Raw genomic sequence first — 24,948 nt, forward strand, 5'->3', positions numbered from 1 at the left:
TGACTGTTTTACTAACATATAACTGTGTTCCTTTAGTGAACCGAAATTGACATCAAGGAAATGGATGAATGTTTTCATTTGATTAAAAAAAAAAGTTTTATTGCTTGTCTAGCATGTATAAATATTTTATATACAAAAACATTTTTTTTTTCATAGGACATTCAAATGTCTTACAAATTTCATGTAAATTGTTTTGACACAAATCATACAAGTACCTCACATGGAGTGCAATATCACATTTCATAAAACCTCTAAGGTGACAATTCCCTGTAGCTAATATATAATCTGTATATAAAATAAAAACACTGAAAACTGCCACAAGGCAGATGGCTACCACTGTCATAGGTGTATATCTCAAGAGATACACAGTGTCCTGAACAGAGGATCTCTTAGTTAAGTCTCTTCTACATGCAACTATTATTCTAACAGTATCGGTAAATCATGTAGAAGTATATTTGCCTTCCAAAGAATTCCTATGGGCGTCATATTGAGTTTTATCATTGTAGAACTGTAAACCCTCCATATGACTATATATCATCGTCACTCCAGTCGCTGACAGAGACCAGGCTGCTCTTCAGAGTGCTGCCGGTTCCTGCTTCATTCAAACCTGGGGAATGGATAAACATCATCAGAGGCTGAAGATGAAGGGTAAAGGGACCTGAATGGAGCTGGGTCTGTGAGAGTGAGTGAGACTGACCTGTTTTCTGCCCCTTCCCGGTGGATGTTCCCCAGACACTGGTAGTGCTGTCTGAATCCAGGCTCTTCCTCACAGGGGCGGTGGGCTTGCCCACGGGGGCGGGTACCGATAGGTCATCCAACGAGGAGATATCCCAGTCATCCTCATCATCCTCGTTTGTATACTGAAACGCATAACAGTCCAGATGAACCCGATTACGATATGGGAACATTCTGACGTTGACAAATGTTCTGTTTGTTCTGTGTGTTATGTTACTCTGAGTTGATGATGACACTGCAGAGAGGAGACTACAGAGGATTTCTCACCTTGAGTTCCCGTACAACGTCTTTGTCTTTACTCTCTGGTAAGATGCTCACTCCCCCTAGTGGCTTCTTTGGTCCTCTGTCTGCAAGCTGCTTCTCCAGGCTCTTAGTCAAGTCCCTGACCAGGTTATCTGGAAAGACAAATATGGTCAGCACAACGCATAAAAACCTATGGACAACAGTTTTCAATAAACACACAACTAAAAGAAAAGGTGTGTTGTTATCTGATATTAGCACTTAACTTCTTTGGGACTGGGGGGCAGTATTGAGTAGCTTGGATGAATAAGGTGCCCAGAGTAAACTGCCTGCTACACAGGCCCAGTTGCTAATATATGCATATTATTAGTAGATTTGGATAGAAACCACTCTGAAGTTTTTAAAACTGTTTGAATGATGTCTGTGAATATAACATAACTCATATGGCAGGCAAAAACCCGAGAAAAATCCAACCAGGAAGTGGGAAATCTGAGGTTTGAGGTTTTTCAAGTCATTGCCTATCGGATATACAATGTCTATGGGGTCATATTGCACTTCCTAAGGCTTCCACTAGATGTCAACAGTCTTTAGAACCTTGCTTGATGCTTCTACTGTGAGGGAGGGGGGAATGGGAGATGAATGAGTCAGAGGTCTGCCAGAGTGGCAAGAGCTGATCACGTGCGATCACGTGCGCTCACGTGAGAAGTAGCTGCGTTCCATCGCATTTCTACAGACAAAGGAATTCTCCGGGTAGGAACATTATTGAAGATTTATGTTAAAAACATCCTAAAGATTGATTCTATACTTTGTTTGACATGTTTCTACGAACTGTAATATGACTTTTTGTCTGAACTTTCGCCTGGACTTGCCCGCGCGTCATGAGTTTGGATTGTGTACTAAACGCGCAAACAAAAAGGAGGTATTTGGACATAAATGATGGACTTTATCGAACAAATCAAACATTTATTGTGGAACTGGGATTGCATTCTGCTGAAGATTTTTAAAGGTAAGTGAATATTTCTAATGCTATTTCTGACGTTGTTGACTCCACAACATGGCGGACATCTGTATGGCTTGTTTTGTTGTCTGAGCGCTGTACTCAGATTAATGCATGTTGTGCTTTTTCAGTAAAGCTTTTTTGAAATCTGACACAGCAGTTGCATTAAGGAGAAGTGGATCTAAAATTCCATGCATAAAACTTGTATCTTTTAGCAATGTTTATTATGAGTATTTCTGTAAATTGATGTGGCTCTCTGCAAAATCACCGGATGTTTTGGAACTACTGAACGTAACGCCCCAATGTAAACTGAGATTTTTGGATATAAATATGAACTTTATCGAACAAAACATACATGTCAGGTCGCAATTGTAAATGAGAACTTGTTCTCAACTTGCCTACCTGGTTAAATAAAGGTGAGAATTTTTTTTTTTATTGTGTAACATGAAGTCCTATGAGTGTCATCTGATGAAGATCATCAAAGGTTCGTGATTAATTTATCTCTATTTCTGCTTTTTGTGACTCCTCTCTTTGGCTGGAAAAATGGCTGTGTTTTTCTGTGACTAGGAACTGACCTAACATAATCGTTTGGTGTGCTTTCGTCGTAAAGCCTTTTTGGCGCCCTGCACTTTCACTGGCTGTTGTTGAGATGGGACGCTACCGTACCGAATATCCCAGAGAGGTTAAAGGAGTAAATCAGCCTTGTGGTGTAAAAACAACAAAAGTCCCTCTTACTGTTTGTAGTCTTCTGTACGTTCCCATTCTGGTCTTTGTAGTTCTGGAGCTGATGTGGGTCGACCTCCTCCAACTCACTCCCCTCTGTCCACTCTCCCTCGCTCTCTACCACAGTGACTGCTGTTTTGGTCGTGTTGACCGCAGTGCTTCTGGGCTGCTGGGGTTTATATGGCTGAGCCTGGGTGGTAATGGGCTGGACCTGTTTGGGCTGGCTTGATCTATCCTGGACCGGTTTGGACTGGGTGAGTTTGTGATGGGGGGTGATCTTGGGTTGTGTTGGTTTGGGCTGGGAGGCTCTGTGATGAGGGACTCTCTGCTCCTGTCTGGGTTTCTGAGGTGGCTCCTCCTCCTCTTCCTCCTCTGATGATGACTCATCGTCTGAGCTGAAGGGAGGGGTCCTACGAGAACAAAGTCAATGTCACAATTTGAAATGAACGTACAATCAATCACTCCCTTATAAGGTAATAAGAAACTGATACCACATAAATGAAGCCAGTGGTGAGGTAGTCTCTTTAGACAGGGTGTCTATCTGGCATGCATTGAGACAAACAGCAGGAGATTCTGACTAGGTACGTACTTGGGAGTGGTCTTGGGCAGGGTAGTGGTAAGGGTCCGGGGGGCAGGCTGGGGGGTCGTTTGCAGCTGTTTGGCAGGCGCTGCTGTTGGTCCTGACATCACTTGGGTCACCTTGGAGGAAAGGCTGCTGGACAGCTGTCTGGCCTGGGTCACTGTAGGGAGGGACAGAACAATAACAATCAGCTGATTTGTTCGTTTGAGGACGTCTCGAGGCCTAAGTAGGTTAAAACGGTGACGAACATGACTCCTGTTGCGAGCAGCTTAAGGCTTAAACTGTTACATTGATTAAGGGGGACTTGTTTAATGTCACCAGCAGCATGCTAGCAAACTATCACAAGAGAATGGAATAGACCCACGAGATGAAACATGAACCCCTCAGCAAAAACCACATGAACATTCTTGAATGCATTAAAAGTTCTAAGTCCTCATAGACCACCAAGTGCTAACAGTCAGTATCTGGATAATATCTGTGAAATGCTTGACAATGTATGTGACATCAACAGAGAAGTATATTTCCTGGGCGATTAAAAAAATTGAATGGCTCGCATCAAGCTGCTCACTCAAGAACAAACTTCAAACTGTAACCAGTGCCTGCAACCTGTTTCAGGTTGTCAGTCAACCTACCAGGGTAGTTACAAACAACACTATAGGCACTTTAGTATTGCCAGTGTAACAATATAGCTTCCGTCCCTCTCCTCACACGCGCCTGCTTACGCGCCTGCTTCTGCCTACCACCGCTCAGTCACATTCTTAGATACTTGTATGCTTGTATGCTCAGTCAGATTATATGCAACGCAGGACACGCTAGATAATATCTAGTAATATCATCAACCATGTGTAGTTAACTAGTGATTATGATTGATTGTTTTTTATAAGATAAGTTTAATGCTAGCTAGCAACTTACCTTGACTTACTGCATTTGCGTAACAAGTCTCCTTGTGGAGTGCAACGAGAGAGAGGCAGGTCGTTATTGCGTTGGACTAGCTAACTGTAAGGTTGCAAGATTTGATCCCCCGAGCTGACAAGGTGAAAATCTGTCGTTCTGCCCCTGAACAAGGCAGTTAACCCACCGTTCCTAGGCCGTCAATGAAAATAAGAATGTGTTCTTAACTGACTTGCCTAGTTAAATAAAGGTATAAAAAAATATATTTAAAATATATATATATTTTTTTTAAATTAGGCGCCCAAAAATACCTGTTACTTTTTTCAATCTTTACTAACGACATGCCACTGGCTTTGAGCAATGGCCAGTGTGTCTACGTATGCGGATGACTCAACACTATACACGTCAGCTACTACAGCGACTGAAATGACTGCAATACTTTACAAAGAGCAGCAGTTCGTTTTGGAATGGGTAGCAAGGAATAAGTTAGTCCTAAATATTTCCTAAACTAAAAGCATTGTATTTGTGACAAATCATTCACTAAACCCTAAACCTCAACTACATCTCGTAATAATTAATGTGGAAATTGAGCACATTGAGGTAACTAAACTGCTTGGAGTAACGTTGGACTGTAAACTGTCATGGTCAAAACATATTGAAACAACAGTAGCTAAGATGGGGAGAAGTCTGTCCATAATAAAGCTCTGCTCTGCCTTCTTAACAACACAATCAATAAGGCAGGTCCTACAGGCACTGGTTTTGTCGCACCTGGACTACTGTTCAGTAGTGTGGTCAGGTGCCACAATGAGGGACTTGGGAAAATTGCAGTTGGCTCAGAACAGGGCAGCACGGCTGGCCCTTAAAAGTACACGGAGAGCTAACATGCATGTCAATCTCTCGTGGCTCAAAGTGGAAGAGAGATTGACTGCATCATTACTTGTCTTTGTAAGAGGTGTTGACATGCTGAAGGTACCGACACCCATGCATACCCCACAATACATGCCACTAGAGTTCTCTTCACAGTCCCCAAGTCCAGAACAGACTATGGGAGGCACACAGTACTACATAGAGACATGACTACATGGAACTCTATTCCACATCAGGTTACTGATGCAAACAGTAGAATCAGATTTAAAAAGCAGGTAAAAATACACCTTATGGAACAGAGGGGACTGTGAAGTAACACAAACACAGGTAGACACATGCATACACACAAACGATAACATACGCACTATACACACACGTACATGGATTTTACATTGTAGATATGTGGTTAGGGTTAGTGTGTTGTGACTTCTGTAAAGATTGGATTGTAATGTTTTTTAAATTGTATAACGGCTTTAATTTTGCCCGAGGAATAGTAGCGGCTGCCTTGGCAGCAGTTAACGGGGTGCCACGGTCGTCCTCCTCTTCATCTGAAGAGGAGAGGCGAGAAGGATCGGAGGACCAAAATGCGGCGTGGTATGTGTTCATGATGAATATTTAATTAAAGAAAGTACTGAACACTGAATACAAAAACAATAAACAAATAACGACCGTGAAGCTATCATAAGGACTGTGCTGACACAAGCAACTAACATAGACAATCACCCACAAACAAACAGTGCACCCAGGCTACCTAAGTATGATTCTCAATCAGAGACAACTAATGACACCTGCCTCTGATTGAGAACCATACTAGGCCGAAACATAGAAATAGCCAAATCATAGAAAAACAAACATAGACTGCCCACCCCAACTCACGCCCTGACCATCCTAAATAAATACAAAACAAAGGAAATAAAGGTCAGAACGTGACACGGGGATCCATAATAAATACAAATACATCTACCTTGAGTGGGTTGTTTTGGTTTGACCCGCTGCTCGGGGGCAGAGTCACTCTCCGTCCTCTTGTCCTTCAGTCTCAGACGCAATGTGTGAGCCACATCCTCACGGTGACGCCAGTAGTCTGGAATGTCCCTCGCCGTACTCTCTCTCTCAGAGCGCAACTTAGCCATGAGATCACTGTACTCGCTGCCTCCGAGTCCCCTCAGACCCTACAGAGTTGTGTAGATTAGAAAACGGAAGACGCTTAACTATCATAAGGATTATCTTTACGGGGGAAACTAATGATCCCTCAAGTCTATTAGTGAAGTCAATTTGTTGTCTGTTTTTGATGGTGTATCTGTCAGGCTGACTCTTTCGCGTCATAGATCTTCCACAGAGTGTGATTTTAAAGATGCCATTGTGTATATGTACTCATGAAGGTACAGTACATACCGGTTTGACTCCCAGGGACTCAAGCTTCTCTAGGAGTGCCTGCTCCAGGGCGGGACGCAGCTCCCTCTTGATGTTGGGGTTCTTCCTCAGGACACTGGTCACAGAAGACGGCTGCTTTATTACAACAACTGGCTTCTTCTCAGACACGCTGGACGAGTCTATGACAAGCACCAGACAGGTACAGTAGTTACACACATACACTTGATAACACACTCAAAATAACACTGACGCCTTTGTAGTTTCAGAGGACAGGCTGGGCAAGCATGAAAAGGACTTGAGAGAGAGAGCGGTGCATATGAACTTCCTTTTCTTCCATTTACAAAGGACCTGTGCCATAGATAACTACAGCTAACAGCCACATGATTCTGGAGAGGGACGGGCAGAAGAGAACATCTTGCTGCCTTTTTGGGCCAACGTGGCTTTGACTGACTTGACTTCACAAATGCTCACTGACTACATGGCAGGCATCACAGACCGACTGACACGTCCATGCAGAGAGCATGCATGGAGTAGACAGACAGACGCTTCTGCCGTCTAGACTGTGTTACCTTTGTCCTCCTCAGACAGCTCCTCTATAGGATCCAGTTTAGGAGCAGAGGGAGGCTGCTCTGATTGGACAACACGGGGGGTCAGACGTCAGACAAGAGCGGGAATTAGGAGGAGGGAACACAGGTAGATGGAACAATAACATTGATCTCTAATGGTGTCTTGTTGGGAGGTCTGATCAACAGGGAGAGATCGCTGACAGAACAGTCTCGTTACATGCTAGCATACCTTTTCTCTGAGCAAAAGGATGCAGATGTCTAGATTGACTGAGCTACATATCGTTGGGAATCTCCTGCTAATAACTTACCCTTCACTACTCTCTTTGGTTTAGGCTCTGGCGCTGTGGCTGTTATGATCACTGAAACATACAAAGTAGGAAGAATAGTCAGTAATAACAGGTTCTTTACAGAACTATAAACAGCTAATATCCAAGTTCAAGCTAACATCCAGATTCAAGCCAATATCCAAATTTGACAAATATAAACACAGCAATACAAAAAATAAAGTCAAAGAAAAAGTATGCATACCTGGAACTTCAACTACTTTAGAAGGTGGATTTGAGGACATATGCTTTATCTGTGAAATGAAGAAGTACAATAAGCTACATATCTTAATTATATATATTTTTTAAATGTTTTGTATTCAAACCCTGCTGTTGAACCCCAAGGGCGTAATCTAATTTAATTTAACTTTTTAACATGCTTATGAAGTCAGAGTGGCCCTGACGACTACACTATATGAGTGAGTGGAAACATGACACGTCCATCCGGCGCCATCAATCCAGGATTTCCTGTATGAGGGTCAAGTAGGCGCCCAGTTTCCCGGTGGCCGGGTCGCCAGGGGGTGGTGGTGAGTGAACTGACCTGCTCTCGCTGAGAGAGGATGATTAGGTCCCGCTCCTGAAGCCGCCGGTCACTCTCCTCCTTCTGCCTCTGGCTCTGCTGCTGCCACTCCACCACAGACGACTCCAACCTGCTAAACTGATCCTGCCACTGAGAGGAGACATAGGACAGACATAGACATTAGAGATCCCACTGCGATGGCTGCCTCTTTCAAGGCTCTCCGCTGACCATTAACTATTCAACAGAACTCACAAGTAGTTCTGTTAACCAGTATTCTTCATCAAAACTTAATATACCTGATTCTTTTCGCTCTCATGGTTAGCCTTCATTTTTTCAATTTTTGATGTAAACCTTTCTTCCTGTAACAAAATAAATAGTACATACATTTAAAAAAAAATCACAACTTGAAATATTTAAAGAGAAGAAGTACTGCTTAGCTGCTTACCAGTTTCTTGTGTTTCTGATCCATCTTCTGGACCACAATCTTGCTTTTTTCATCCATGTCTTGGTCAGTCTGCTGTGGAGCAGGACTGGGCCTCCTCTCAGGAGTGGTCATCTTGAGATCCACTTTCTGTACAGATCACATCAAATCATTCAAACAAAAACCTCCCTGACTTACAGAACCAAATCACCAACGCATCAGTTTGAATTGGACACAGAAGCATGAAAGCCAGTGCTTTGCCAAATGGACTAGTGGACTCACTTGTTGAAGAAGAGCATTCCTGTTGTGAAGCATCTCTATCTCCCTCCGGAAACCGTCTCTCATCTCCTCTATCTTCCTGTGTTCTTCTTCCTTCCATCTCTCTAGCTTTCTCATCAAATCCTGGTGCATGGACTGCTGGTCTCTTTCCTACAGATGAAAAGAGAATGAAAATGGTCAAAAGCTCAAAACAAAGTGCAAACTGATCAATGCCATGGAAACAAGCACGGTTCTTATTGTCCCACCTGAGAGGCTTTGGCCAAGAGGGCTTGCCTCTGTGACTCCAGCTCAGATGTGGTGTAACTCAGCTGCCCTTTCAGCCGACTGATCTCCTCCTCATCTGCAATGCTCTTCACTTTCCTCTGGTTGCCTGTCCTTAACTCTGAGAGAAACATTAACAGAGACAGACTAATGGAGAAAAAGTTAGCCTAAGTAGTGTTTCAGGGCCGGGCTCAAAGATATACACCTATCTCTTTCTGCTAGACTCTGTGGGAGTGTGTGACATGTCTACTGCTGCTGCAAACTACAGTGGGATGTCATAGGAACTGGTTCTCCAGCATTGTAGACACACTGTGGTGCGCTTGGGGACACCCATACCAGTGGGACTCCCTATAGGAGACAGGGTAGTTGGCTGCAGCGAACCTTCTTACCTGACTGACGGTTACTTTCCCTACCGTTCTCTCTAAACTGATGATCAAACCTTTTAAAGTTCTCTTGACTTACGGCTGTCGTACTCGTCTGCATGGCGACGTTGCATATGATTCTGGAGAAAGGAGGAATTCATGAAGGCTTTATCACAATGTTGACACTAAAGGAAAAGAAAAGAAAACGGAATTATACATTGACAGTTCATTCCCATGCAAAGATTGCAACGAATCAATGGTCTGAATACATGTTGTTTGCTACCTTCACTTATAGATCAAACGTAAGGCCAATTTTGTAATAGGCAACTTGGGCTGTGTGTAAAAAATTAACACATCTGAACCCAAAGCTCAAGCCGCGACTATACTATCCACCATTAAGCTTTAGAGACGGTTTCCTGGGAGACAGATCGACATTACCATCCACCAATAAGCTTCAGAGACTGTTTCCTGGGAGACAGATCGACATTACCATCCACCAATAAGCTTCAGGGACTGTTTCCTGGAAGACAGATCTACATAGCGTGTGTGACGTGATTCACCCCATATGCCTGGCGTCACCTCGCTCCAGCTCACAGGGGAGGGGGAGTGACAGACGGGGCAGATTAAACGCCAGAGCAACCACATCACACGCCACATTTAACGCCCGACACCAACACAGCACGCATCTGTGCCTTCATTCAAACTGAACCGCACTGCCACCGATACCTTGTTGCCTCGCGTGCTGGTGCTTTACCATGCTGCAGGGGAAGTGGTGGTTTCTACAACAGAGACCCTTGTTGTTGTGTGCTGTAATTGCATTGCTGCTCTGGAATAACTTTGGAAATCGCCAGTGAAATTGAATTAGGCCTGGTCCTTGATCGAATCAAGGCGGTTGTGTGTCTGTTGGCATCCGTTTGCCGTGTCTTGATGTGCGAGACAGTAATAAAAAAGCGGACTAAAACGTTCATTTTCTAGATTGCATTGACAACACACAGGCTGAAATAGACAGGACGTTTCTTGAATGATACAAGTACTACAATTTATGCAATTAGGCTAGATACTGTGTATCAGATACACTGTGCATTCTGTATATCTGTTGAAGTTCCTGTATCTGTAAATGTAGCTTGACGTAATACATTTGAGTACCTGTGTGAAACAATCAACACATCTAGGCCTATTTTTGGAAGCACGGTGGCCCATCAATAATTGAGCTGTACAGACGCCTCGGTTATCAACGTGCCTGTTAACCGGGCAGGGCACTCTCACCTAGCAACAATGCTCAGTCATATGAAACACTAGGTGTTGCCTTGGCAACAGCTGGGCCCTATTCAACAGCAATGCCCTTTAAAAATATAAGGATCCTTCTATTCTACATCTGTACAATAAATGCATACATTTCTGGTGTAACAAATAGAAGAAAATCAAAACGACACGTTGACGCGAGACCAATGTCATTATGGAAACATGAATGGGGGTGGGGGAGGTGGTTCAGTCATTTTGGTTCCGTCTCTTGCCACCCTTTTGTAAGTGGATTAAAAGAACTAGGTCTAATTATCACCAGCTGACACCATCTGCTCAGAGCACAATCCTATTGTTTAGGTCCCAAAACAAGGCTGATAATGATTACGTCTACCAATCCTTATAAAGTGGCCACATTACAGCTACGGGATGAGGTGAACCTATTTCCAATACTATGTCTCTGATTTAAATGGTATAATTAATTTAAACCAAATCAAATTTGATTTGTCACATGCGTTGTAAACAACAGGTAGACTAACAGTAGACTAACAGTGAAATGCTTACTTACGGGCCCTTCCCAACAATGCAGAGAAAAAAAAGAAAAAAAATTATGTAAAAATAATAACACAAGGAATAAATTCACATTGAGTAACGATAACTTGGCGATATACACAGGGTACCAGTACTGAGACAATGTCCATGGGTACGAGGTAACTGAGGTAGATATGTACGAAGATGAACCTCCTGTTAGCATTCTCACTCCTCTGACAATGATAATTGAACAAAGCTAAAGCAGCTCTGAATATCACCTGGGGAACAATGGCTAAGAGGGGGACCCAGGAGGAAGGGGGGGACTAACTGTTGTACAATACAAATGGAAACAGACACCGAGAAGAAGCAGCAGCGTGAGGAGGTGTTCAGTACCTTATGGCAATTGGTCATGTTGATCATAGCCTGCTGGTTGAGGGCAATGATTTTCTTCCTCTGCTTCAGCTCCGTCTTCAGTACCTTGGCCTGGTCCGCCTGCTTCTGCTGCTGGGCCAGGAGCTGCTGGTGCTCGCGGGCCTGGGTCTGCAGCCTCTCCTCGGCCGCCCCCAGGCTCAGGGTCAAGTACTCCTGGGAGTGCAGCAGGTACTCCACTGTCAGCTGGGCCAGGCGGAAGAGCTTGAGCAGCGCTGGGTCCACGGGGCTCTGGCAGCGGACACAACGCTCCCCCTCCACGTTGCAGAAGGTCACCCCTGTGATGTGCTCCTGCAGGGTCTGGAAGTCCAGCTCGCTGGCCACCAGGTCCACGTCCACCGCGCTGATCCGGCGCCAGTCAACGCTCTCGCGCCGAGGCCGGAATTTGAAAGGCGGGATGGTGGTGGATGTAGAGGCAGACATGGCTGGTGGTGGTGGTGCTGGAGGACACCGGCCGCTGGAGGAGGGCTGGCTAAGGGGGGAGTTTAGGAGGGAGGGGATCCCAGCTGATGAGTGGGTCCCTTGGGTCTCTGGCTGGTATGGGTAATAGACGTTATTGTAAAATGGCTGAAAAAAACAAGACATTTATACTAGGTTATTGTTTTTTATTTTATTTGTGACAGACAACAACAAATAGATTATTGTGTGCTACAGATTAGAAATGCAGCATCTCAATCAAGGTCAGGGAGAAACAAACCTTCTGCAGGTATCACAGCAGTACAACAGAAGCATGAACAGAGAGTATAGAATATGGAAGAAAAAAGCAAAGACTCCACCTCTCAGCACATGAATGAACCATATGAGATGACACAAAAATGGCTAAGCATTACATTCGTATTCGATGGTAATCTACCCAATTCTTCCGATGTCACGTTGACGCCGTGTTGTCCTTACCATCGTGGATTTCATGAGCCTTTATGAGATCGAACACAGAGAACGAGTAGTCGTTTCCTATTGGTGCACGCCCCCTTCAGCTGTCTGCCGCGACACCGAGGCAGGGCGTCCTCTCGATCACCATGGAGACAGAACAGTGCGTCCCACTTTACGGGCTCCCTGGGGAGACATATGTTATCGAAATATTGCACCTAATCAATCCTAAATGATTCCACAATGCACGCGACTGCAGCATCAACAGTATCCTCGCAAGCTGGATGTATTCAATGTTTTTTGTGAAGCCACTCATGCCACTGACACTGCAGTAATAACATATGACCATTTTTAATTACTGTTTTGTTATTCTACCCACGTGATATCTGTCTGGCTAACATCTGCAACAAAAATGCTTAAACTTGAGTTTTTTTTTCTATTTGTGCATTAAAAGCCACATAACCAATTGAGTCAAGTGAAGTGTCAAGCTCTCAACATGCATGACATTGCTTGATCGCTATTACCAAATCATGTAAACCAAATTACGCAGCTATTGTCATCGAACTAACGTTAGATACTTTGTGGCCCAATTTTTAAACAATTAATGACTTTTGACAAATAACCATATTTATATTCTGCAGCATCACCCACTTCTGGTTGCCCCTCTCAAATTACGGGCACTGTGCCTCAAAACAGTTCAAGTTGGGACAAGTTGAGCCCAACAAAAGAACAGAATGCATGTGGAGAAACAGTTTTAGGATTTTTTTTTTAACGTCAGTTAGCTACCTAGCTATAAATGTAACTAGGCTATATTAGTTAATAGGGTAGTAACTAGCTATTTAGCTAGCTAAGTAACGTTTATTTTGTAGACATGAACAAAATAGCAACCAGTAAATTAGCTAGCTCACACGTCTGTATTTTCAAAAACATCCCTAGCTAAGTAGCGGACTAAACTCCACTCCATGGTGAAGGAAGAGTGGAGTTTAGTCCGTTAGTTACTACCGTCGGCTCGCTAGCTAGCTAAATTGGCTAACGGACATTTAATTTAGCAGCAAACTAATTTATTGAACATGGACTTCATCGTACATGCCTTTTGAGTGTGTCTCATAAAATAAATAACATTCTGATCGAACTCTAAGTTTTAGTCAGAACTCAAACTTACCGTCCGCAACGTTTTTAAAGTCCATAAAAACTGTTTTTCCACGGGACTCGGGCTTTACTGGATGGAGTGAGACTTGAGAGACCGCGGTGACGTAGCAGCTGCTTCACACATTCCAAAAGCTCTGCTCATCCCGTGTCCCCTCTGCAAAGAGGGGGAGGGGAATTAGGGAACTCAAACTGCTGAGATTTAGGAAAGGGGGATTGACAAATGTGGGTGTTAGTCTGTTATCCCCTGAATACGCAATTGCATATACCATATACACATTTAGAGCCACGGTGCTTTTAACATTTAGTTGGCTGTTGGCCGTTACTTTTTAGCCACCGTCGTTGTCTTTACAGGCAAGAAAAGCAACCGCGCAAAAAGGACAAGGCTGCTACGCTCAAGGTGGTGTTCGTCCTTAAGCAGTTTTCAGTGGCTAAAGGACTCCCCCTTGTGGTGTAGATTATGAACTTCCCCACAGAGATGTGTGCCTTGTTCTGTCAGGAGATGTCAGTAGTAGGTCCTTTATAAAAATGCTTATGATTATGCATCACTGAGCTAACTGAGCAGTTAGCCTAGTATTTCTGGCAAAACATTTTCCTATTTATTTTTATTATATTATACTTTTATCACATTTTTAAGACAAATTCTAGTTAATTTGGTCCTTTGGAATCACAGTCCAGATGTCTCATAATAAAATAATACCATTTTGAGATTATTAACATGAGTGCACTGTCAATGCGGCAGGGTAGTCTAGTGGTTAGAGCGTTGGACTAGTAACCGGAAGGTTGTAAGTTCAAATCCCCGAGCTGACTAGGTACAAATCTGTTGTTCTGCCCCTGAACAGGCAGTTAACCCACTGTTCCTAGGCTGTCATTGAAAATAAGAATTTGTTCTTAACTGACTTGCCTAGTTAAAAAAAATAAAAATGTTAAAAAATGACTCAACAATAAATAAAACACACTATTATTAGCATGACACAGACAATAGGACATCTAACTCACTATTATCAAGGGGAAACATGTCTGTTCTGTTTTAGTTGAGGGCAGTCAAGCCAAACAGCTGTGGGGGCAGGGAGAGAACACAGCACCTCCTTGTTAAAAAAGACAGAAAGACACTGTGGGGTGCATCGTGCCAGTCAGCGCGCGCACACACACACACACACACACACACACAGTGAACATTACATTTAACAAGGGAGATTAGGTAGTAGGACAATCCTAAAACTCGTACTTTACTTCCCATCTTGAGAGTGCCTTTCATATCACATCAGCTTAAAGGGGTGGTAGGTAGCCTAGTGGTTAGAGCGTTGAGCCAGTAACCAAAAGGTTGCTGGATCAAATCCCTGAGCTGACAAGGTAAAAAAAAATCTGTTGTTCTGCCCCTGAACAAGGAAGTTAACCCACTGTTCCCTGGTAGGCTGTCATTGTAAATAAGAATTTGTTATTAACTGACTTGCCTAGTTAAATAGAGGTACAAAATGAGAAAGATAATATAGTGCTGAACCTACTGTTGGAGTCCTGCTGCTGTGGTAGACGGACAGTAGATGAGCAGTGGATGTTGGTCAGTTCCCAGGCTGTACCACTAGCAGCAGATAGAGGTCCTGATGAATAGTGGATTTAATTCAGACAGACAGGATAGCCCCAGATAGACTGACAGGACAGCCCCAGATAGACTGACAGGATAGCCTTGGACAGACAGACAGAGACTTTTCCCTCAGGGGTTTTTTCCAGGAGCAGGCAGGAAGCCCGGGCTGGTGTGGTGTGTCATCCCAATGAAACATCCCACAGTTCAGCAAAAGGACAACATGTTGAAGATGATGTGTAGAGGTCCAAGATTCACCCAAAGGCGTCTGACCACACGCCCATTAGATGCTTACTCCAAAGGTATTGGTGATGTCTGGAGACCTTTGGAAGGTGAAACCATCAGAGCCACTTCAGCAACTATCAAGCTGAGTGACAAGGAAAATTGCAAGACAATTGAGTTGCTACACTGTCGTCGCTATGCATCATATCCTCCACTTTATCTGGAGCCTAGTGAACGCGGTATAACAATTGTGCAGTATCTCAGAGCTGAACTTTCTATAGAAATGGTCCTTTTCCTTTCATCCAAGCCACTTTGTTGTCTATTTTTGACAGGCGAGCCGAGGAGTGTTTAGATACAGTGTAGCGAGGTGACTCGGCCTCGTAGGAAGGGAACATGAAAGGAAATAGCGACGAGGACAGAGGCAACCCATGGATCCTTTTATTGTCTACCCACAAACACATGTTGCTAAGTTCACTGGGAACCGAGGACTCTGTGTTCACAGGTTGTGTGTGATTCGTTCCTGGAGCTAGGGGCGGAGAAGGCTCTAATAGTGTGAGAGAGAAGGAGATAGAAATAGAGAGATTACCAAGAATCTCAAAAGTAATAAGAGGTAAGAGTCAGGGAGAGATACATGTATGCTGCATGTGGACTAGGACTGTGCTTTAGTGCTCTAAAATGGCTGCTTCTTCTTCTATCCTTTCCCGGAAGGTGAAAGGTCTCTTTTGTTTTCACTCATCTCCAACCTGGTTCTATTTCACTGGTCATCAAACCAAAGGTCAAATAGGGGGTGCTTATATTTGTCCTGTTTCACACATGTACAAGCGTGTAACCTGTATAAGTGTGTGGTGTGAATTGGAAATGTGTTTTTGCATATCCCACTCCCCCTGAGATACCCTCTGTGAGTGGGGGCCACGGTCAGGGATCAGCCATTATTGACAGCGACCCTGGAGAAATTAATGCTTAAGTGCCTTGATCAAGGGCAAATCAACCAACAAAAATTAGAACCAGTGTGCTAGCCACTTTTCGGTTACTGGCCCAACGCTGGTCAGCAATAAGGAAGGGAAGATAGTTCCTAAGAGTCACAGCTTAAGAGTGTAGGTGGGCGCCAACATTCATGGAGGAACTGTGAGACATTAGCACTTCTCACCATCTTCCAAGATAGTGCTATGTGCAACACTGAATAGTATAATTTGTATGTTAGTGAGTAGCACTCACCGGTTCTGATGATGGTTATTTTTTACATCAGTGCAAGATGCATCTCAGGGTTGCTGCTACAGCCCTGTGTTCACTAGTTGTAGATCTGGGCTGGGGCATGTCGATAGGTCCCTGTGCTTTATATCATGTGACATCACATCAAGCTGTGTTTCACTCCCTTTGGCCTGGCTCCAGCACACAAAAAGTAATCATCTCATTGTAACACGTCACTTCTAAGCAGTAGTCATTTCTAAATGGCTCCTCCCCACTTGTCTTCCCAGAATATTCAATTAGACAGCTTTTAATCAATGAAACATGAAAGAGCCATCAATCCGCTGAACATGTGTGGGTGTCTTCTTGACTTATGTGATGCAATGCTTTCAGAATTTCAGTCTCTCTATGTAACTCACTGTGTAAAGTCTGTACAGTATCACTCTGGTGTTGGAAGTAGAGAGTTCACACAAACTGCAGTGAGCCAAGCATGGCAGGAGGGGAAGTGTTTGAGTACTAGCTGTCGCTATCCAATAGGGAGACGGGAAGTGGACGTCACCATGTATTGACATAGGTCATACTGTAAATTGATGTACCTGGTTAGGAATGTTAGCAAATAAATAGGGTTACGGCTCCACTTTCTATTCAATTGAAATACTTGAGTTCTCTATCTCAGTGTGCAGGTAGAGAGCATCAGTAGCTATCTTAATTTGATCGGTTGAAAGGTGTAGCGGTGTAGATTTGAAAGGAAGATATCCAACATGGTCCCTGGCAATTCTCCAGCCTGATTCTCTCCCAATTCAGAGAAGGGATCTCATTCCTGTCAAGCCAGGACAAGAAAAGCACTTAACTTGACATTTAGAAAGAATCAGAGATTTTCTCTAGAGGCCAGAGGAAAAAGAAAAGAAAAGAAGAGGATGTTATCGCAGACATGTGTTTAAATGTCAAATGTGCTGGTAGCTCTGTGACCACGGAGATAGCAAAAACCTGTCCTCTGGCCTATTTGGAGTTCACATATTAAGCTTTCTCTACACATTCTCTTTTTTTATCAAACATTATCTTCCAAGGCTTAGTGCTCAGCGAAAGGTCATCATCCCAGAACAATCATCTTACGTAGCATATTAATGCTGCTCTAACCCTTTCAGATACTACTGTAATACAAATTGATTTGAAACTGTCCACACATTTGGGCTGGAATGAGATTTCACTGGTCTTCATGACTCATCTGAAGTCATAGTTGCCTCAATAAATGAACAGACAGTTCTATAATATACACACAATCAAAAACATAATAACAGACACATACCTGAACAAGGTTAGTATTCTCCTGTGTCCCAAATGGCACCCCATGCCCTATATAGTGCACTACATCCCTACCTACTGTAGGGAATAGGGTGCCATCAGGGACGTATCCTACATCTGCTTCAGGTGTCCTTTTGAAGCAGTCATGTTTTAAGACCTCTCTAGATATTCAACCACTTCTCTTGAATGATAGAGCACTAGCTGCATCATTCATTCATCGTTCCAACTGCTGCCTGTTGAAAGAATCATTACAATGTTATTTCAAATGGTGTTCCTTTACGTTGATATACAGTACCAGTCCAAAGTTTGGACACACCTACTCCTTCAAGAGTTTTTCTTAATTTGTACTATTTTCAACATTGTAGAATAATAGTGAAGACATCAAAACTATGAAATAACACATCTGGAATCATGTAGTAACCAAAAAGGTGTTAAACAAATCCAAATATGTGTTAGATTTTCAATTTTTCAAAGTATGACAGCTTTGCACACTCTTGGCATTCTCTCAACCAGCTTCACCTGGAATGCTTTTCCAACAGTCTTGAAGGAGTTTCCACATATGCTGAGCACTAGTTGCACTCTGTGGTCCAACTGTGGTCCAACTCATCCCCAACCATCTTGATTGGGTTGGAGGTCGGGTGATTGTGGAGGCCAGGTCATCTGATGCAGTACTCCATCTTTCTCCTCCTTGGTCAAATAGCACTTACACAGCCTGGAGGTCTGTTGGGCCATTGTCATGTTGAAAAACAAATGACTGTCCCACTAAGCGCAAACCAGATGGGATGGCGCATCGCTGCAGAATGCTGTGGTAGCCATGCTGGTTAAATGTGCCTTGAATTATAAATTAATCACTGACAGTGTCACCAGCAAAGCACACCCTCACCATCACACCATCACACCTCCTCCTCCATGCTTCACGGTGTTTACTACACACTCGGAGATCATCCGTTCACCTACTCTGCGTCTCACAAAGACATGCAGTTGGAACCAAAAATCAAACAATTAGGATTCATCAAACCAAAGGACCGATTTCTACCGGTCAAATGTACATTGTCTCCTGGCCCAGGCAAGTCTCTTCTTCTTATTGGTGTCCTTTAGTAGTGGTTTCTTTGCAGCAATTTGACCATGAAAGCCTGATTCACACAGTTTTGAACAGTTGATGTTGAGATGTGTCTGTTCCTTGAACTCTGTTAAGCATTTATTTGGGCTGCAATTTCTGAGGCTGGTAACTCTAATGAACTGATCCTCTGCAGCAGAGGTAACTCTGGGACTTTCCTTCCTGTGGCGGAACTTTAAAAATTCATGAAATGTTCAGATTGACTGACCTTCATGTCTTAAAGTAATGATGGACTGTTGTTTCTCTTTGCTTATTTGAGCTGTTCTTGCCATAATATGGACTTGAATTTTTCCAAATAGGGCTATCTTCTGTACAGCAATCCTACCTTTTCACAACACAACTGATTGGCTCAAACGCATTAAGAAGGAAAGAAATTCCACAAATGAACTTCTAAGAAGGCATACATGTTCATTGAAATTCATTCCAGGTGACTACCTCATGAAGCTGGTTGAGAGAATGCCAAGTGTGCAAAGCTGTCATCAAGGCAGAGGGTGGCTACTTTGAAGAATCTCAAACCTCAAATATATTTTCATTTGTTTAACATTTCTGCTTACTACATGTTTCCATATGTGTTATTTCATAGTTTTGATGTCTTCACTGTTATTCTACAATGAAGAAAATAGTCAAATAAAGAAAACCCTGGAATGAGTAGGTGTGTCCAAACTTTTGACTGGTACTGTAATTGGCTTCATTAATCATTTAAAGGTCAACAAACATTTGTTTTGAGGTTTTGTTTCAGCTAATCCTACAATCGAGTCTACTAAGGGGTGTTGGGAACACAACATACTCTATTTTCTATTTCTGTCAGCTCTCACAATTGTTCATCCCAAATGGCACCATATTCCCATATAGTGCCCTACTTTTAACCAGAGCCCTATTGGCCCTGTTCAAAAGTAGTGCACTATATGGGGAATAGAGTGCTATTTGGGACGCAACCCATGTCACTGTGGAACATGTCACTCAGGGAATGTACTATAAAATACTCCCTGTTGGCTGCCTTAAGGAATGTGCCAAGATGAGATTCACTATATTTACGGCCGGAGGGAGATGACTAATCCATTAGTATATTTTTCTTACCATTTCTGCTCTGCTCACTGAATATTTTGAGGCTTTGATGTACAGTTGTCCAATGCACTTACCTAAGCAGCCCAGCATAACAAGCTTTCAAAGATTTCCCAGTACAATTCTCCTAGTTTTGTGCAATGTGACTGCATTCTAATGTTAAGATATCCGTTTGAAGCTTCCTTGCTCCTCCTCTGGGGAAGGTGTTTTCAGTAGATAATGACTTTCTGTGATTCAGACTGGATCCACAGGCTGTTCACCTTGTTTTCTTACCCAAGCTGCCCTGTTAAAAGTCCTGAATATCCACACATATTACTGCATAAATTACACCATGATTCATTGACATTATTACACATACTGCTTTGGGAAAAACAACAGTAATAAGAGCTGTAATAACAGAAAATCATTTTAGATAAATACACATTTTGTTTTTATATATACTGTATTTGGGATATGACTTTAACAACATATATAAATATTGTTGACTTTCTGTGAGATTTGAAGCACTATGGGATGATTTAATGTTGGCCCTAGTCTTTAGTGGTGGAGTAATACATTGACTGGTGAGGGCTAGTCTGGTGCCAGGGTCTGTGTGGCACAGCTCCCACTTCCTCTTTGACTAAGGTGGCACCCTGGGTTAACTCAGCACGCACGCGCGCACGCACGCACGCACACACACATAGATTAAGGTATTTATCCCTACCATTACCAAGAAAGGCCAGTGAGTGTAGTCTCTATCCTATTCTGCATCCCATGAATGTCCTTCCCTATAGATGGGTTAGCTGATCGCTAGCTGATTGTTAGCTGATTGTTAGTTGATTGTTAGCTGATCGCTAGCTGATTGTTAGCTGATTGTTAGCTGATTGTTAGCTGATCGCTAGCTGATTGCTAGCCAGCATGACAAGAAACTGCCATGCAGGGAATTGTAAGTGGCTCATTTCAGATGGTTTCAATTTGTTCTTCATTACCATGTCTTGTTTTGAGATGTTTTGACTGATTTCATGTCAATTCTAACATGGAAAAATGTGTTAGCTAGCTAACCAACAACTGGAACGAAGTATTTAAGAGACAACTAGTGCTCACTGTGAAAATGTATTTATGTTTTCAATAAACACATAGTTTACATGTTGTCAACAATCTAAGCCAACCCTGTTTTTTTTCTTCTGTTTTTTCCCCCATAGTTAGTTGCATATGCGTTGGTTTTGTTGCTAAACAACCAACCCGTCTATGCATCCATCCGATATACTAGACCTGGGTTCAAATACTATATGAAATCATTTCAAAGACCAAAACTGCAAACCCACCCATTTGGTACTCCAGACAGACTCAAGCAAACCCTTATATTTGAATGATTTTAAATAGTATTTGAACCCAGCTCTGCTATATACATCTATTGGAATCCTATGCTAATCCCAAAATAATTGTATGTATCCCGTTTCACCCATTACTGAGTCATCTATGTTTTGACTTGAGACCTTCTTTTTAATGCATCCATTACACAACTATAGTGCGATTTATAATGAACACTGACATATCTTTCAAATTATTTGATCAGGGCCAAGGCAAAAGGACACCTGAGAATTCACTCTCACAGCTTCACACGTTTGACCCACTTTAAATGGATCCTTTGAAATGTGACATACACAGTAATTAACAGCACATGCCTGAAATTCTAAAGAATATGATCAAAATAACTAGTATGGGGTTGAGTTTCTTTACACTTTGTTTTTGATTTTCTTCTTGAAATCTTTCATTATCTCCCTCAATTATGTCCGTAACTCAATCAATGTAACAGCACCACACAGTCAAGGAATTACTTCAATGAACCTCGCTACAATGGATCATTTCCCCTCTCCCCGGAGACTGCCTGCAGAGAGGAGACTGCCTGCAGAGAGGAGACTGCCTGCAGAGAGGAGACTACCTGCAGAGAGGAGACCCCAGCACTGAATCACTCCTGTGAAATCAACAGCAGGAGACAGAGGGAGGTAAATCACAGTTGGAAACACTTGATGACACATCTAAGCTCTTTATCTCACACAGCAGCACTTATAATTAACATATTTTAATGTAAAAAAAAAACATTAACGCATTAATTCACAGGAAGGATTCTGATGCTTGTGCGTCCATGGATTGCACCATGCAGTATGTCAAAGCTGCCAGTACATGTGTTTCAACTAGTTTAATTCTAGCTTTAAATAGACAGGGAGGACAGCAATTACTTGTGGGCCTTTTCACATATGATTTTTCCCCCGCAGAGCGGTAGAAGGCCTTGCAGTGGTGAGTACTTCCTCCCCCAGCCCTGGCCCGATCAGAACCCAACAGTCCTCCTCCAACTCCCCAATTTCCTGCCAAATCACAGAGACAGGTTATGTGTATTTCCTGTTTGGACAGGAAAGTGGGTAATGGCCCTCCTGTCACACAGAGCAATCATAGCTGCCATGGTAACCTTGGTGGGCAGAGCATGAGCGAGAAGGCTTTTATACAGGCCTGAGAGGAAGACATGGGAGCTATACCATTGTGTAGTTGGACCAAGGGGGACAGTGGGGGGCGAAAGCTTGGCACTGGAGCTCCACAGGGCAGTGGGTCTTTACAGAAGCAAAGGGCTTCTATCTAACTCATTTATGTGCTGGCACACACACACACACACACACACACACACACACACACACACACACACACACACACACACACACACAAACACACACATATGCACGCACAGTCAGTTATATGCAGCCAAGGCGAATGGCACAGTGTGTGATTCATGCACCTATGAAGTTAGATGTCACTTCCTGTCCAGAAAGTGTGTTGATTTGGAGGGCCATCTCAGCTCTCCAATGAGGATTTCTCTTGGATCTCTTCAACCAGAACTACTCAGAACTATTGAAACTGAGAGGACATGTTATGTTCTCAATGTGATCCAGTTCTAGGACAGAAATACAACACATAAACAGAGCATGAATGCAAACAGTCACATGATCTGTCCTCACATCTCAGGACACCAGGGAACGTTTAAAAAATGTATATATAAAAAAATATCTAATATCCTGTAGCCTGTGCCCCTCGGGGCTGTATATCAGCGGTGAGGTGCTGAGTCTGCACTCTGAGGGGTTGTTTCTCATACCGCTGCCTGCTTCACTGAGGCTCAGGCCCTATAAACATCACAGCCACAGGATTACAAGACTCTTTACCACACCTCACTAACAGGGACTGGTGCCAAGGGGGTAGCACAGAACATTCCCTTAACGATTCTGAGAACCAACATTTGTTAGCCGGGACGGCTGATGTTGATGTTTACAGTCACCAGGACTGGATTTTTAAAATTTTGCTCCTGATTAGACTGGATTCAATTGAATAATAAGACTCCAACCTTATTGAGTAATGTCCATCAGCTCAATCTTAAACTGTAATCAATGATTGTGGCATTGGGAATGGCTCCAACTGCCAAACGTCTGTTCAAAAGGTGTCCATGTGACCATCAAACAGTTGGAAGGGGGTTAATGTTCAACCAACGAGGAGAGGAAGATGGCGAGAACTTATCTGTCTAGTTTGTTATGGTGTTCTGTTTGAACTCATTCAACTGCGCAGGGGCCCCTTAACAGCGGTGATCTCTGCGCTATAAGAGGACACAGTTGTTGCCTTCAACCCTTTCTACAACACAACTTCTGCTGTATTATCCACAGTCTCTCACCGCTAAAGCCCGGCATGTGTTTATCTAACACTCACAGCTTGTGGCTTTGTTCTCCTGGCTGCAGTGACACAAACCACAATGTCACATTTTTCCGGTGCTGATCAAAGCTGTGATTATGTTACCGCAGGACAGGACAGGACAGGACAGGGCAGGACAGGACAGGACAGGGCAGGACATGACAGGACAGGGCAGGACAGGGCAGGACAGGACAGGACAGGGCAGGACAGGACAGAACAGGGCAGGACAGGGCAGGGCAGGACAGGACAGGGCAGGACATGACAGGACAGGGCAGGGCAGGACAGGACAGGACAGGACAGGACAGGGGCAGGACAGGACAGGACAGGGGCAGGACAGGACAGAACAGGACAGGGGCAGGACAGGACAGGACAGGGACAGGGCAGGACAGGGCAGGGCAGGGCAGGGCAGGGCAGGGCAGGACAGGGCAGGGCAGGGCAGGGCAGGGCAGGGCAGGGCAGGGGCAGGACAGAACATGGGCAGAACAGGACAGGGGCAGGACAGGACAGGGGCAGGACAGGACAGGGCAGGACAGGGCAGGACAGGACAGGACAGGGCAGGGCAGGGCAGGGCAGGGCAGGGCAGGGCAGGGCAGGGCAGGGCAGGACAGGGGAAGGACAGGACAGGGCAGGGCAGGGCAGGGCAGGGCAGGGCAGGACAGGGGAAGGACAGGACAGGACAGGACAGGGGCAGGACAGGGGCAGGGCAGGGCAGGGCAGGACAGGACAGGACAGGGGAAGGGGCAGGGACAGGACAGGGGCAGGGGCAGGGCAGGACAGGGGCAGGACAGGACAGGGCAGGACAGGACAGGGCAGGGGCAGGACAGGACAGGACAGGACAGGACAGGGGCAGGACAGGACAGGACAGGGGTAGGGGCAGGGCAGGACAGGACAGGGGTAGGACAGGACAGGGCAGGACAGGACAGGACAGGGGCAGGACAGGACAGGACAGGACAGGACAGGGGCAGGACAGGACAGGGGCAGGGGCAGGGCAGGACAGGACAGGACAGGGGTAGGACAGGACAGGACAGGACAGGACAGGGGCAGGACAGGACAGAACAGGACAGGACAGGGGCAGAACAGGACAGGACAGGGGCAGGACAGGATAGGTACAGGACAGGACAGAACAGGACAGGACAGGGACAGGGCAGGGCAGGGCAGGGCAGGGCAGGGCAGGACAGAACTGGACAGGACAGGGGCAGGAGCCATGTGCTGGAGCAGTCACGGCAAAAAGACGATGGAATACTAAAGTGCTTCACCACATCGTCATAAAAGCCTTTGATGGTGGGGGTTTCAGGAAAATCTCAACAAAAGCTTGAGATCGGTATAAAAGCTTAAGAAACATGCATTTGTTAAAAAGCTCAGTGGAAGCACTTACAGTCATTATGATGCAGATTGAGAACAGCATGAGAATAGGCTATATTCACGCAC

The 24,948-nt window shown here is 44.2% G+C and overlaps 1 protein-coding gene across 2 annotated transcripts; it reads right to left on the bottom strand.

The window, feature by feature from the left end:
- Positions 1 to 85: 85 nt before the first annotated feature.
- On the bottom strand, positions 86 to 13,475 carry LOC139373154 (DAZ interacting zinc finger protein 1). 2 transcript variants are annotated; one of them, XM_071113304.1, is made up of 19 exons: positions 13,365 to 13,475; positions 12,230 to 12,388; positions 11,300 to 11,902; positions 9,237 to 9,321; positions 8,759 to 8,895; positions 8,517 to 8,663; positions 8,259 to 8,384; positions 8,110 to 8,172; positions 7,835 to 7,963; positions 7,499 to 7,547; positions 7,279 to 7,329; positions 6,974 to 7,033; positions 6,426 to 6,583; positions 5,998 to 6,202; positions 3,285 to 3,435; positions 2,708 to 3,105; positions 1,003 to 1,130; positions 698 to 860; positions 86 to 607 (listed from the first exon to the last, which is right to left on the bottom strand). In XM_071113304.1, the coding sequence occupies exons 2-19, from the start codon at positions 12,242 to 12,244 to the stop codon at positions 528 to 530; spliced, it is 2,748 nt and encodes a 915-aa protein (XP_070969405.1). In that variant the 5' UTR covers positions 12,245 to 12,388; positions 13,365 to 13,475; the 3' UTR covers positions 86 to 527. The 2 variants fall into 2 exon arrangements, with proteins under 2 accessions (XP_070969405.1, XP_070969407.1); XM_071113306.1 differs by lacking the exon at positions 6,974 to 7,033 and having other exon boundaries at positions 13,365 to 13,473.
- Between the last annotated feature and the right edge of the window lie 11,473 nt (positions 13,476 to 24,948).

Source organism: Oncorhynchus clarkii, chromosome 18 (genome assembly GCF_045791955.1).
Source record: "Oncorhynchus clarkii lewisi isolate Uvic-CL-2024 chromosome 18, UVic_Ocla_1.0, whole genome shotgun sequence".
In the NCBI taxonomy this organism is placed as follows: domain Eukaryota; kingdom Metazoa; phylum Chordata; class Actinopteri; order Salmoniformes; family Salmonidae; genus Oncorhynchus; species Oncorhynchus clarkii.

Bases quoted from the DNA above. Each gene is read 5' to 3' on its own strand.
- LOC139373154 (XM_071113304.1), bottom strand. The intron at 7,548-7,834 runs GTCAGTTCACTC...TTCATTTCACAG, and splicing joins TCCTCTCTCAGCGAGAGCAG to ATAAAGCATATGTCCTCAAA. The intron at 861-1,002 runs GTGAGAAATCCT...TATGCGTTTCAG, and splicing joins ACGTTGTACGGGAACTCAAG to TATACAAACGAGGATGATGA.